Source organism: Oncorhynchus clarkii, chromosome 4, assembly GCF_045791955.1.
Source record: "Oncorhynchus clarkii lewisi isolate Uvic-CL-2024 chromosome 4, UVic_Ocla_1.0, whole genome shotgun sequence".
Classification (NCBI taxonomy): domain Eukaryota; kingdom Metazoa; phylum Chordata; class Actinopteri; order Salmoniformes; family Salmonidae; genus Oncorhynchus; species Oncorhynchus clarkii.
In genome coordinates, this window is record NC_092150.1 from 37501521 (window position 1) to 37517464 (window position 15944).

The 15944-nt window shown below is 40.4% G+C and overlaps 1 protein-coding gene across 1 annotated transcript; it reads right to left on the bottom strand.

Annotated features, from left to right (window-relative positions):
* Positions 1-2021: 2021 nt before the first annotated feature.
* LOC139406776 (sterol carrier protein 2-like) lies at positions 2022-12877 on the bottom strand. The gene is made up of 5 exons (XM_071149802.1): positions 12733-12877; positions 11459-11558; positions 8124-8253; positions 7865-7944; positions 2022-3984 (listed from the first exon to the last, which is right to left on the bottom strand). Exons 1-5 carry the CDS (start codon positions 12774-12776, stop codon positions 3889-3891), a joined length of 450 nt encoding a protein of 149 aa, XP_071005903.1. The 5' UTR covers positions 12777-12877; the 3' UTR covers positions 2022-3888.
* Positions 12878-15944: the final 3067 nt, after the last annotated feature.

Genomic DNA, 15944 nt, shown 5'->3' on the forward strand with positions numbered 1-15944 from the left:
CATTTTGAGCCTGTAATCGAACCCTCAAATGCTGATGCTCAAGACACTCAACTAGTCTAAAGGACCGTTTTATTGCTTTAATCAGCACAACAGTTTTCAGATCTGCTAACGTAATTGCAAAATTGTTCAATTAGCCTTTTAAAATGATAAACTTGGATTAGCTAACACAACGTGACATTGGAACACAGGAGTGATGATTGCTGATAATGGGCCTCTGTACGCCTATGTAGATATTCCATAAAAAATCTGCCGTTTTCAGCTACAATAGTCATTTACAACATTAACAGTGTCTACACTGTATTTCTGATCAATTTGATGTTATTTTAATAACAAGGACATTTCTATGTGACCCCAAACTTTTGAACAGTGTGTACATTGTGTGTACATCAAACATCTCAAATCCAAAGTTTAATCTAGAATTGGCTTCTTCCTATTTCACAAAAGAGCATCCTTCACTCATGCTGCCAAACATACCCTTGTAAAACTGACCATCCTACCAATCCTCGACTTCGGCAATGTCATTTATAAAATAGCCTCCAATACCCTACTCAATAAATTGGATGCAGTCTATCACAGTGCCATCAGTTTTGTCACCAAAGCCCCATATACTACCCATATACTACCTGTACGCTCGCGTTGGCTGGCCCTCGCTTCATACTCGTCGACAATCCCACTGGCTCCAGGTCATCTACAAGACCCCGCTAGGTAAAGTCCCCCTTTTCTCAGCTCGCTGGTCACCATAGCAGCACCCAACTGTAGCACGAGCTCCAGCAGGTATAGCTCTCTGGTCACCCCCAAAACCAATTCTTCCTTTGGCCGCCTCTCCTTCCAGTTCTCTGCTGCCAATGACTGGAACGAACTACAAAAATCACTGAAACTGGAAACACTTATCTCCCTCACTAGCTTTAAGCACCAGCTGTCAGAGCAGCTCACAGATTACTGCACCTGTACATAGCCCATCTATAAATTAGCCCAAACAACTACCTCTTTTCCTACTGTATTTATATATTTTTCTCCTTTGCACCCCATTATTTCTATCTCTACTTTGCACATTCTTCCACTGCAAATCAACCATTCCAGTGTTTTACTTGCTATATTGTATTTACTTCGCCACCATGGCCTTTTTTGCCTTTACCTCCCTTATCTCACCTCACTTGCTCACATTGTATATAGACTTATTTTTATACTGTATTATTGACTATGTTTGTTTTACTCCATGTGTAACTCTGTGTTGTTGTATGTGTCGAACTGCTTTGCCATATCTTGGCCAGGTCGCAGTTGTAAATGAGAACTTGTTCTCAACTTGCCTACCTGGTTAAATAAAGGTGAAATAAAAAATTAAAAAATATATTTAGGGGATACAACCATCCCAGCTCTGCAGATTTTGCTGTGAAGAGACAGAATCATTAGATGCTTCGTTTTGGTACTGACCATATGTAGATTGTTTGTGGTCGCAGGTTCAGGACTGGCTGAAGTAAAGCAACATTTACCTGGAGTTAATTCTGAAAATGTTTATCTTTAATTTACAATCTGTAGAAGCTATGAGAATAGAAAGGTTCTGGACTTTTGTGAAACATCACAGTTGAAAAAATATATGGCAAATAGAAATCAAAACTCAATGGTTTTCAGAGATAGATGGGAGGGGTTGAGGGTAGCTGAAGGATGGGACTAAAAACAAACAAATTATAACTAATGTAAAATATACTGTCCGTAAAATGTATATAGTATGTATAATCTGGAAGTAGAAGCCTAAGTGTTGTTGTCCATTAGTTTACTCCAATTAGGGGAGCAAGCGGTGGTAGGGTTAGGGGAAAATGATAAAGGATAGTATATAACAAACCTAAAACATTTTCAAGGGAAAAAAATAATGGTTAGTGGTAGAGCTGCAGACTCCAGACTATGTATGGCCTCCAGTAATTGGGATCTGCAACTTTCACCTCTGTATTTCTCACCATCTATGAGTCTACCTCCTATCCTTCATGCCTATCTACGAGTAAACCATTTTTAAAGAGGGAGAATACCATTTTTAAACAGCATTTATTAGCAAGTAACAGAGTTTATTAAGGATAAATCACTTTAGCATCATGAGTCATTCAGGTGGTCACAGTCTCAACAACATGGCTGAAAGTAACACAGTAACATTAATTCAGTGGTTCATCCATTCAGGTGTATTTCAGATTTTATGAATTAGATGAGACCTTATCAATAGTTTTACACTTGTTCATAAAGTAACAGGGGATACTGCACACCTGAGAGGCACTTTAGTGTTTTATATCTCATAAAGGCTGAATAGGGAGAAACGACTATAGCACAGCTCTGAGACAGTACAATATATTAATTATGCTGTCCCAAACGTCAAGAGCGATGATATATCCATTTACACATGAAACTTAATGGGGGAAAAAAGATCAGACATTGCCAGATGAGAGGGGCATGATTAAATTCATTACATCATTTTCATGCAAACAGATCTTCTCTGAGTCATAATAAATCAAACTGAATTAATATAAAAATATAACTGGAAGATGCAATGCCGGGGATCAAGCTGTGGGCCCACTTTTCCACCATCAGAACAAATTGGATAAACTGCCCTAGGACGAGCTACTTCTGTACTCCTTACCAAGCTTGCCAATTATCAGAGCTCAAAATCAAACAGATCACGCAATAGGCTTTTAATGTAATATTTTCCAAGAATCTTTCTCAAACAATATGGGTTCTATGAGTCAATGTGCTTGCATGAATGATTCTGTCCAACAATGCCACCATGTGGCCAAACTGAATCACACTTTATAACTTAGCTAGCTAGACTCATCGGTCTGAGTTAAAAAGGATCAAGAGAGATAAACATGTGCCCGTTATAGCGCCATTGTTTGGTCGATCTGAATATGCATAGATGTTGAGTCTTGACAGTGTTTGGAACATGTGTACCAACTTGTTACAATACGAATATCGGTTTCGGATTTATATGCATTCATGTGCCAGAACACACCCACATGAATGTTTATTGATCAGTAGCAGCCATGTTGTTTGACATGCTGTCCTGGAAAAACATGTGAGAGCTTGGTCCATAGATGCCATGTATTAAGTGTTGTACAGATGTGTCATTTGGTGCCAGAGGAGTAATATTTTGTGTTTTTTTTTTTACAAAATTCTAAAATGGCAGAAAATCTATCATAGCAGACCTTCAGGGTCCTGGAGGCAAATATGTTCCTTGTGAGGAGAGGGTCCTATGTAGCAAATTTTAGGACTCTAGGTCACACGGGGTGAGGGTTGTGACCTTTCAAAGTTAGCATTTTCAATCGCTTGCTATAGTGCCACCATGTGGCCAATTGGCATGGCGTTGCATGAGAGGGTTTGGCCCTTGGCCTTTTACCATCTTGCAAAGATCCACCCGCCTGGGCCAACTGACGTGAATTATATTTTTTCCCCACACAATTTATGGAAGAACCCGAATAATAATAAACGGCATCAAATACAATAGGGTTTCACCCAGATTTGTAGGCTTAGCCCCCTAACTACACAGTTGGGAGAGTGAGATTAGAGTGCCCCCTTATAGTATATCTTTCGAGTCTAGTGTGTTCTGGTCATTAATATATTAGAAAAAGACAGAGGGGTCAGAGAGAGCGAAAGGGAGAAAAGTATTTCTCTTCATCCATTATTCCATCTCATCATTCTCTCCTCACATCCTCATCCTTCCTCTCCTCAAACTACTAGAGTTGGATGGGGGTGGTTGCTGTTGAGCTAGAGAAATGGTAGAAGTTACCCCTTAGTGCAGGTCTGGGACAAGTTTTGTTGTTGTAACCCCTAGTGGTTCAGGTTAGGATATGAAGATCTGACACTAGAATAGTGCTAGGGAGGTAACCTCTGACTGTAGCCCCAGGTTCTATCTCACAGCTTGGCTTTGCCTGGCTGCAACTGCAAACTCTGGAGCTTCATGGCCATTCCCATATTCCCTGTGATCTTCAGCTTGCCCTGGAAGAACGCCTAGGGATCAGAATAGAGAGTCAGTCATTAGAATCAAAACACACAGAGAGAGAGAGCAAGCAAGACTAATTTCACAGATGCTTTTTGGGAGGGCATAGCACAAGACCTTTTTTTATTAAACACACAAACACATATGTTGCACACACAATTTATCTCCCCAAACAGTTGTTCGTCAAAGTGCAGCCTCCAGTTTGAGCAGTGGAAAGTAAGTCACACTGCAGACAACACAATGAGGAAATACTCTTCTGGAGTGGGTCGGAAAACAAACCATTTTGAAATGATTCCTGACCTGCACTATACTCCGGTAGTGTGTGTTCCTGTCTGGTTTAAAGAGTTCAAATGGAGAAACTAACATCAATGTGGAGAGTGGGGCAGCAGCAGGATCTGCATATCCTGTGCCTTGTGTGGCAGGCTGCACTAACCCAGTGACCCTAACGGTTTTGGCACTGCACCCAGCGTGTGAAAAACCACTGGGAAAAGTGAAACCAGATTAACTAAACAGGCAGCCTTCGTGGACAAATCTCTCCCCGCTGTATTGCCCAATATAGGCTACAGCTCAATAAGAGAGTGAGCACTAAGCATGCAGGCCTTCTCAGAGCTACAAGTGTGAACACGTTGTCTGATGTACTCAATGTACTTGTGTAGTGTACACCCGGCTTAAGCAACAACGATAGACCCTGGAGGTTTCCTTGGTGAGACCGTAGTTCCAAAGACACACCTATCCTCCATTACAAAAGCACCATTATATAAAATGGGGAAAAACTAGAGAAGAAATGGACCATGGTCAACCTTTTGAACGATAGATAATAGTACAGTTGGATCTAAGGTAAACAAGCATGACATCATTGCACTATGAAGATCTCAACCCTCTTCCTGGAGAGCCATCCTCCTGTCGATTTTTTGCTCCAACCCCAGTTGTAACTAACCTGGTGCAGCTTATCAACCAGCTAATTATTACAAATCAGGTACGCTAGATTAGGGTTGGAGTGAAAACCTACAGTACGGTAGCTCTCCAGGAACAGGGTTGGAGAGTCCTGAACAAACCTTACAAATTCACAGCCGAGTTCCTATACTACAATTTAGTATACAAAAGTCCATTAAAATCAGACATACCTACAAACAGAGCAAATTAAAAGTAAAATAACACAGACATTGACACAGACGTTGACCGCAGCGTTACTCATATTGAACCCGTTCTTTTATTTTCCAGAACGTGTTCTACTTAAGAAACAATAAGGTTAATGGGCTCTTTTCTAAAGGGATCACCTATCAAGAGGCCAGTGTTGGGATCTGGCTAGTAAAGACTGTGCCCCATAGCAAAAGTCTAGACTGTGTTGATGAAGTTAATCAACAAGTGAAGCGTTTTATCAAGAAAATTATGCCAAATACTTTAAAAAAATGTCAAGTCGGCTGAATGTCCTTTGGGTGGTGGACCACTCGATACACAGGGAAACTGTTGAGTGTGAAAAACCCAAGTGTTGAATGAAGTTCTTGACACAAACCGGTGCACCTGACACCTACTACCACACCCTGTTCAAAGGCACTTAAATCTTTTGTCTTGCTCATTCACCCTCTGAATGGCACACATACACAATCCTTGTCTCAATTGTCTCAAGGCTTGAAAAGAACGTATTTAACCCATCTCCTCCCCTTCATCTACACTGATTGAAATAAATGTAACAAGTTTTTTTTTTTTTCTTCACCTTTATTTAACCAGGTAAACTAGTTGAGAACAAGTTCTCATTTACAACTGCGACCTGGCCAAGATAAAACAAAGCAGTGCGACACAAACAACAGTACAGAGTTACACATGCAAGCGTACAGTCAATAACACAATAGAAAATAAGTGACATCAATAAGGGATCATAGCTTTCGCCTGGTCAGTCTGTCATGGAAAGAGCAGGTGTTCTTAATGTTTTGTATACTTAGCCTTCGGATAGTATTCAGACCTCTTAACTTTTCCACGTTTTGTTACATTACAGCCTTATTCTAAAATTGATTACATAGTTTTTCCCCCCTCATCAATCTATACACAATACCCCATAATGACACAGCAAAAACAGGTTTGTAAACATTTTTGCAAATATATATTTTTTTAAATACATTTTTACGTAACTATTCAGACTCTTTACTCAGTACTTTGTTGAAGCACCCTTGGCAGCGATTACAGCCTCGAGTGTTCTTGGGTACGACGCTACAAGCTTGGCACACCTGTATTTGGGGAGTTTCTCCCATTCTTCTCTGCAGATCCTCTCAAGCTCTGTCAAGTTGGATGGGGAGCATCGCTGCACAGCTATTTTCAAGTCTCTCCAAAGATGTTCGATCGGGTTCAAGTCCAGGCTCTGGACTTTTCCCGAAGCCACTCCTGCATTGTGTTGGCTGTGTGCTTAGGGTCACTGTCCTGTTGGAAGGTGAACCTTTGCCCAAGTCTGAGGTCCTGAGCGCTCTGGAGCAAATTATCATCAAGGATCTCTCTGTACTTTGCTCCGTTAATCTTTGCCTCGATCTTGTCCAGTCCCTGCCACTGAAAAACATAGCCAGAGCATGATGCTGCCACCACCTTGCTTCACCATAGGGATGGTGCCAAGTTTCCTCCAGGTGTGACGCTAGGCATTCAGGCTAAATAGTTCAATCTTGGTTTCATCAGAACAGAGAATCTTGTTTCTCATGGTCTGAGAGTCCTTTAGGTGCCTTTTAGCAAACTCCAAGCGGACTGTCATTTGCCTTTTACAGGTGTGTGGCTTCCATCTGGCCACTCTACCATAAAGGCCTGATTGGTGGAGAGCTGCAGAGATCTTTGTCCTTCTGGAAGGTTCTCCCATCTCCACAGCGGTACTTTAGAGCTCTGGCAGAGTGACCATCGGGTTCTTGGTCACCTCCCTGACCAAGGCCCTTCCCCCCTGATTGTTCAGTTTGGCCAGGCGGCCAGCTCTAGGAAGATCCTTGTTGGTTCCAAACTTCTTATATTTAAGAATGATGGAGGCCACTGTGTTCTTTGGGACCTTCAATGCTGCAGAAATGTTTTGGTACACTTCCCCAGATCTGTGCCTCGACAAATTCCTGTCTCGGAGCTCTACAGACAATTTCTTCAACCTCTTGGCTTGGTTTTTGCTCTGACACGTACTTTCAACTGTGGGACCTTATATTGATGTGTGTCCCTTTCCAAAACATGTCTAAACAATTGAATTGGACTCAAAAGTTGTAGAAACATCTCAAGGATGCTTAATGGAAACAGGATGCACCTGAGCTCAATTTCAAGTCTCATAGCATAGGATCTGAATTCTTATGTAAATAAGGTATCAGTTTTTTTTTTAAGTTTTCACTTTGGGGTATTGGGTAATTGTGTGTAGAGTGCTGGGTAAAAACTTTTTTTTAAATAATATTTTGAATAAGGCTGAAACATAACAAAATGTGGAAAAAGTCAAAGGGCCTGAATACTATTCCGAAAGGATCTGTACAGTATGTATATAACATTCTGTTGGCGGCAAGAATTTTGAATAATCATTTAAATGTAAAAACTCAGTGTTGAAGCTTGTTAGCTAGCGTACTGTTAGCCAGTATGTCTGACTGGCTGGCTTGTTGGCTGGCTGACTGACTGACTAAAGAAATTAAGTCAAATGAGAGGTCATGAAGAGCAGGAGTACAGCCCACGCCATTGTGTAAAACCTAAATATTGAAATGGACCAATTAGAATATAGACAGCCTTCCTCACACCCATAAGTCTAAGAAGATTGTTTAAGTTTGCAAACTTAAACAAAGAGACTGACTAAAATACAGCATATCAACTCCCTAAAGTAATAACAGCAGAAGTCCGCTACTAACAACTATGGGGGAAAAGAGTTTGTTGAGTCACACCACACCAAGGCCAGGTAATACTTACTGTCTGTGGGTTCATTTTCCCCGTCATCAAGGACAGCAGGTCTGCATCCAACATGGCAATGGTGCAGTCCGCTTTCTTTGCTAGAAGGGGAGAAGGAGGAGAGGAAGAGGCGAGCAAGAATGGGAGAAATACAGAGAGCCCACAACAATCACAATACAGCCTGTGAAAATACAACTAGCTTTTTACATTCTTACTGTCAATGTGGACAAAACCTCTCATTCTGACCTGTCGTTGTGGACACAGCCCTTGCTGTTCTTACCTGTGTCATTGTGAACGCAACCCTTGCCATTCTTCACGTCCACTATCCAGGTCGCCTCTTCACCATCCGGACCATCCTTTACCTTGAAGGCAAACACCCCCCCAATCTTCTTCACAAATGACTCCCCATCCTACACAGAGATACAAGGCAGTATAAGTCATAAGAATGATAATGAGTACTATATCATAATGTAATGTCCAAATATGGGGGGAAAAAAGGACTGATGTTAGGCAACAGCAAAAAAAAATATGTATCCCTAACAATACATTTAATATTTAGTTAAACCATTCTTTGATCCATGGGCTTTGTAAAATCATTAAAAGAACTGCAAATAATTCACTGGAAACACACACTGAAAACACACATACTAAATCATTCATTAATGATCAATTAGGCTACTGGAAAACAATTTTCTGAACATGTGTAACAAGGAATAGAATGTTTATCTTCCTGTAATTACATATTCTCCCAGTCTAGATAGGTATCAATATTGTATTAATCTGTGGATTATCAGATACATAGTAGTAGAATACCATTACACCAAAACAGAGATCCTAATGGGAACCAGATAGCCAGCACTGCTCCACTGCTGCCAGACAGACTTGTAAAATCTAAAGTAGGACAAGAGATTAGTGATGCACCGATATGACATTTTTGGCCGATTTCGATTTCCGATATTTACCTTGCAAAAAAAAAACAGATACCGATATTAAACATTTTAGCAGCCTTTTAAGCATTCTAGTACAATTAAATAGTTAACACACACACGGACGCAGTGGTCTAAGGCCCTGCATTTCAGTGCAAGAGGCATCACTACAGTCCCTGGTTCGAATCCAGGCTGTATCACATCCGGTCGTGATTGGGAGTCCCATAAGGCGGCGCACAATTGGTCCAGCATCACCTGGTTTGGCCGTCATTGTAAATAAGAATTTGTTCTTAACTGACTTGCCTAGTTAAATAAAAATTACACACACACACACACACACACACACTTATCAAAAAGTTATTTTGTTGATATTTACGTATCTACCCATTACCAGTAAAACATAATCAAAACCTATTTCTTTCACTTACGTGCTGTGCCGTTTCGTTGTTCATTTGTTCAGTCATTTCATCCTCAACCAGGATTTCTATGGGACGCCGTTTGGGTATTTGCGTGTCAGAAAATATACTATTTAACAGTTCAAATAACACTATTTGATGTGTCAAATAAGCTTGTTGACCAATCAGGACCTGAATATGAGTGCACGTCACATAATAATTTAAACGGGTTCACACATTTTTTATGTAGTTATTACACATTGATTACACTATCACTCGTATTTCATATGTCACAACGATTCATCGATACGTATGCTATGATGCTGGAAAAGTTGTATCGCGCACCTACAGTGCTGGTCATAAAAAAAGCTAGCTAGCTCATGGATGCAAACAATGTTCTTCCCCAAAAACATAGCAAAACGACGTCCTGTTTCAGTAGCTATAGTTAGCTAGCTACCGATATAGCTAGGTGTCATTTAAAAATAACCCTAATTTATAAGACAGTTCTTATTTGATTAAATGGTGGTCGGACCCATCTATGTGAAGCTAGCCAAAGTAAGGATTAGCCACAATAGTGGAATTGTATGCATAATTCTACTATTTGTATTCATTTGCATTACTTTCAATGACATACCTTTATTTTGAACCAAACTGCAAATTCCAATATTGGGCCTTATCCTTATTGTGGCTAGCTTCACAACACATAACCCAGTGCGGTCAAGCCTCACCAGCCAGATGAAGCTACCTGGCTGCTTATAACGTTAGCTTTGGGCAACAGGGTTAGGTAGCTGGCTAGCTATGTATTTTCATGAACTGAAGTTCAATTTCAATAGGCGAACAAGTGGCTACCTAGCTAATACTTACTTACAAGGATTCCTAAACCATTGCTAAGAATAATGAAAATGACTGCAGGTTCTACTGCAGGTTTTCAGGCTGGTTGTATTGCTGTGGCTAAAGCTAGCTACCCCAGAAGTTGCGGTCGCGGTATTGTAAACACATAATTCGTGGCCGGTGTTTGCAGACTTTTTTGTACATATTTTTTAACACGCAAAGACCCAAACGGCATTCCATAGTATGTATGTCGTGAAGCTAACAGCAGTGATGCTATTACTGTGTAACGCCGATAGGGAACCATCTGAAAAATAGCGCACTTGGTAGCATGTACCGGTGCTCGACCAGTTGGCAAAAGCCAACATCACCCACGACAGAGAACAGTTGATTGTCAATGGCAATGAATTCCATTATCTTGGCTTTAATGGATTTCGCCTTGGAGTTGTCTCGCTGAAATGTTGTTACTCTTTGAAATGACTGCTCCATCCACACAGCAGACATTGTGGGCTAGTTTAAGAATGCTGTGTTGCACATATAGCTCAGATTTTACATGGCATCATTATGTCATGTACCTACGTTATATAGGTATGCACGTCAGCTTTGACATCGGTTTTGCACAATGGGGCGTTAAACTAGACGTTGGGCTGATACCGATGTTGGCATTTTTAGCTAATATCGACCGATTTCGATATGTTCACTGATATATCGTGCATCCTTACAAGAGATGAATGTTACACATCCAGAGTCAAAAGAGTTGCAGACTAGTTTGGTTCCGTTTATTTCTGTCTGTGTAATAGAGGTCTAGTTGTGTATTTTGGACCCAACAGCACTGCTGTTCACTGATGGCTAGGCTGTGTTAAGGCGAGAGATAGAGATAGCGAGAAACTGAGATGGCGAGAGAGAGCAAGTGAGGGGGAGAGAGATCTGCCATCATCTAGCTTGTGATGTTTATAGTAGTAATGAGGTCAGAAGGAGCAAAGCAGCTGCCAATAAACACACAACTTTATAGAGTGCAGGACCATTTATCTGATTGGTTCAAACAACATAACTTTATCATTGTATGACATGGAGAAAAGCCTGTTTCCGGGAAGGGATCCATGTGTGCTGCAGTCGAAGTGGAAAGAGAAATGGAAATAGGTTGTCTCCTTCATGTAGTACGGTATGATCAAGATGAATAACACTCATATGACTGTAGTGTGGAGGAAATGGATCAGAGGTCACAATATACACATTTTCAGTGAAAAGGAACAGAAAAGAGGTCTAAACATGTTGGTGTGAAAACAGGATTTGCAGCATAACAGGTTTGCAGCATAAGCAGGTTTGCAGCATAAGCAAAACAGGTTTGCAGCATAAGCAGGACATATTCCAATAGCCATTGTTTCATTTTATGCCATTTTAGCCTACTTTAGAGGATGAAGCAATAATTGATAACTGAAACAGATAACACACAGTAATGAAGATACCTCCTCCAGCTTCTTTTTTATCTCCTGGAAGACTGCATAGGCCTTGAACCTCTCCAAGCTGCTCTCTGCATTGGTGTTAACTGCCTGGATTCTCTGGGAGCTGAGAGAGGAGAGAAAGAAAGAGAGAGCGAGGGGGAGAACGAGAGAGAGAGAGAGACACACATAATGGACAGAGGGCATGACATACAGAGCCTGTGAGATAGGCTGCACCTATAACAAGCCAATTAGGATTATTCAGCAGGAGAAAAGAGATATAGCATGGGGGTAGATCACCCAGGCTAAAGAGACAGAGTCCTCATTACATAAGGCTCTTGCCACAGTCCCAAGTAGCTACTTTTAGCAAGTATATAGCTACTTTTAACTAGTATTTACACACTAATGTTGCGAGATATTAGCTTGCAAAAAAACAGAATAGTCCTCCAAAGGCCAGGAGTTAAATCTAATTCAATGTACTATTCCGATTGTCCGTAGGGTAGGTCCTTGTGCAGGAAAAAAAACAACACAAATCTGCTTCTTTGTGCAGGTATGTTGTAGACTCACTTCCTCTCTGCTTACTTCATACTAAAATAAAAGTCCTGCACGTGCACCATACCTGCACAAAAAAGCAATACTTTTATTTTGACATGAGGTAAGCAGAGAGGAACTGAATGGGTCTCCAACAGACACACATTTGGAAATTCTGTTTAATTATACATCCATTCTGTTTTTCTCAAATTCCCTACTGCACAAGGGTTCAAACATACAGACAATCAACAGAATAAGTTGGAATGTAATTCGATTTAACTTCTGGCTTCCTGCGAACTATTGCGTTTTTTTTTACATGATGGTATCAGTGACTGACATCCACTGTGAGAGCAGTCCAAATGCAGAGAGCAGAAGACATATTTGATGCAAGTTGTAGAAAGGGGTTGGCTCTTTGATTACATAATTAGACTAAAGTTGACCTACATCTAAACGCAATATTATGAATGTGGTGTGAAAGTAATAGCAGTGGCTAAAGTTAATAGCTAGCAAGTATATGGATAAATAAAGATGGATTCCATAGGAATATAATATAATACTTGTCAGGTTGTTATCTTGTTATTATTACACACGTCATGTGTTAGCACAGCAGTTGTCATTGTTTTCAAAGAGCTAGCCAATGAGCTAGCCAGCAGCTAGCATAGCTCCACACTTGCATTTCACAAGGTTGGCCCGTTCCAGATGAATAACGCGAGGAAACGAGTGGCAATTAAATGGCTGTGATAATGTTACTCATTTGAAGTATTTCTCACCTTACAACCTGTGATTCGCGCATTTTGAAATTTGAAACAACCATTTTCAAACAGGCCGATGCAGCTCTTATGCTTGCTGTGTTGTGAATAAACTTTGTAACCGGAATTCCTTATTATGTTTCTCTGCAAGACCCTACATGTCAATAGCCGAGAAGGCGATGATTTGATCTTCAATGCAGAGTTCTACTACACTGTTCCTTGGAGCCAAAGATTTTGATTCTGTTTTTAAAAAAAACAGCAGAATTTGCTCTAAGCCTATATGACCAAATAACTAACATCTTTGTTCGTGTGTTGATGAGTATTATTGGCCACTATTCCAATCACACGATCTTATTCTGCCTTAAACAACTAATTTCACTTATAAGCCTTGCTCTTTTTATGCAATATTATTTTTAAAATTGTATTTATTTAATGGTTTCATTTTTAATAAAACATATGTAAGACATTTATATTGCAAACCATTTTTTAAATAGATTGTCGAACACGGTCAGTACCATGAAATTGTCTTGTCCCTCGCGTCATAAGTCGTGGTTTAGTGACATATTTTGAGTTAGAAAATACATTTTTCTACCACTTTCAAACCTGTTAAACTCTGAGCGGTTGTTTTGGGTCATGTACAAGGCCTGGTGAGTATGGGGGTACACCCCCCAAATGAAAAAATAAAGTAAAATATTCATCATAAAATAGAAAGTGACAAATCATTTGAAAGCTACAGCCTTGTCTTCTTGGATATTGAACTCAAATCTTACTACTGGCAAGTCATAAGAATCTCCTCCCTCCCCCATAAAGGGTGGCAGGTAGCCTAGCGGTTAAGAGTGTTGGGCCAGTACCCGAAAGGTCGCTGGATCGAATCCTCAAGCCGACTAGGTGAAAAATCTGTCGATGTGGCCTTGAGTGAGCCACTTAACCCTAATTGCTCTTGTAAGTCGCTCTGGATAAAAGTGTGTGCTAAATTACTAAAATGTAAATGTCATAGAGTTGAATGGCTGTGATAGGAGTACTGAGAATGGATCAACGACATTGTAGTTACTACACAATACTAACCTAATTGACGGGGGGGAAATAAGGAAGCCTGTACAGAATACAAATATTAATCCTGTTTGCAACAAGGCGCTAAAGTAATACTGCAAAAGATTTCTGGGGAAAAAATAAACAGAATGGAACTAAGCACAGGCAAAATCCTAGAGAAAAACCTGGTTCATTCTGCTTTCCACCAGATACTGGGAGATTAGTTCACCTTTCAGCTGGACAATAACCTAAAACACAAAGCCAAATCTACACTGGAGTTGCATACTAAGATGGTGAATGTTCCTGAGTGGCCGAGTTAGTTTCGACTTTAATCCACATGAAAATGTATGGCAAGACCTGAAGACTCACAGCTGTCATCGCTACCAAAGGCGCTTCTTAAAAAAATTGAATCATGGGTGTGAATACTTATGTAAATTAGATATTTCTGTATTTAATTTTTAATACATTTGCAAAAAAATCAAAAAACATTTTAACTTTTCCATTATGGGATTCAGGCTGTAACACAACTAAATGTGGAATAAGTCATGGGGTATGAATACTTTCTGAAGGTTACTGTAAACAGGAGTAATAGTAACCAGTATCTGGATAAATAGATAGATACTAATGGTAATGGAAATCAATAAGCAATGAATTGCAGCGTAGTGGTAGTAAAAAATCGAATCAATAATAATTTTAGCGGCAGGTGTGAGGGGGAGCAGTAGTTGTTAGCCATCAAAACTTATCTGGATTTTCGCCTGTCGGATAGGATTAAGTGCATAGGAATAGAATGAACGAATTGTTGACTTGAATGTGGACTCCCGTTCTATTCATTATATTTCTATGCATTTAATCCTATCCAATAGGCGAAATCCAGATAGATAACATTTGAAAACTGGTCCCTGGGGATAAAACCTGTACCGCCTGCCGGACGGGAGCATGGAGAGCAGTCCACATCTCGGGTGGCTGAAGTCTTTGGCAATTTTTCGGGCCCATCTCAAACACGGCTTGGCATGTACATCCTGGATGTCTGGGCGCTCACCCCCAGTGATGCGCTGGACCGTCCGCACCACCCTCTGTAGGGCCTTCCGAGAGCGGTGCAGTTGCCATACCAAAAGGTGACACAACCAGTAAGGATCCTCTCGATGGTGCAACTGTAAATTCCCTAAGGATCTGAGGGGCCAAGCCAAATCGTTTCAGCCTCCTCAGGGAGAAGAAGCACTGTCGTGCCTTCTTCACGACTGTGCTTGTTTGAGAGGACCCTGTTAAGTCCTCAGTGATGTGGACACAGAGGAACTTGAAGCTCTTGGCCCTCTCCACTGCGACCCCGTCAATGTGGATGACGGGGCCGCAGTGTGGATGAATATTTGATGAGGGGTGTTGACGTCAACCGCCTGTATTCAGTTAAGAGTGATATGCTATGCTGGCCTCATGAATATGCATAGACCATCTCGAATTTAAACAGGGACAACTCAGATATTAAGTGTTTTTGGTAGCGCTTCACTTTAAGGGGTCCTTATTACAGTGTAATTACATGTTTAATTACACTAACAAGCATTGTAGTTAATTGTAATAACTCCTAGTTACAATGTAATAACAACATGTAACTCACTGGTGGTTATTGCGGTTTGTAATTACAGAGGTGTAACAACAAATGCTTATTACCATGCTTGTTACAATTTAGTGTTTAGTTTATTCTCAGCTGCATCTGATTCAGTAATAACTGTTACAAGGTAATAACTGTTACAATCTCTTCTGGACAAGATGTGCCAGGTGTCCGAGATTACAAAGGTTGGAGGCTCAAAAGGCTCTAATTACCTACCTGTGAATGTGCACTCTTCAAAATCACCACTCAATGTTTTTGCTAAAACTTGCCCCCAAAAAGTGTATAATCTGATTTAACTTGGTTGAGTTTACAATAACAGATCAGATGTAGGTCGACCTCACTGACTGGGGTCTACCAGATGGGTGTCATCCCAGATTATAATAATACAAAAATTACTTATATGTACTTTACCCATTATGACAACCTGAACCTGAACCCACAAGTACACCACAGAGTAATATCTGCATAAATACAATGTAATTACTAGGTGTTACACAGGAGTTAGCTACTTAAAATGAAGTGTAACTTGAGGGGTACTTATACTTGTAATTAATGTGTACTTATATAGCACATTACCGAATCCTGACAATCTGGCCCTTAC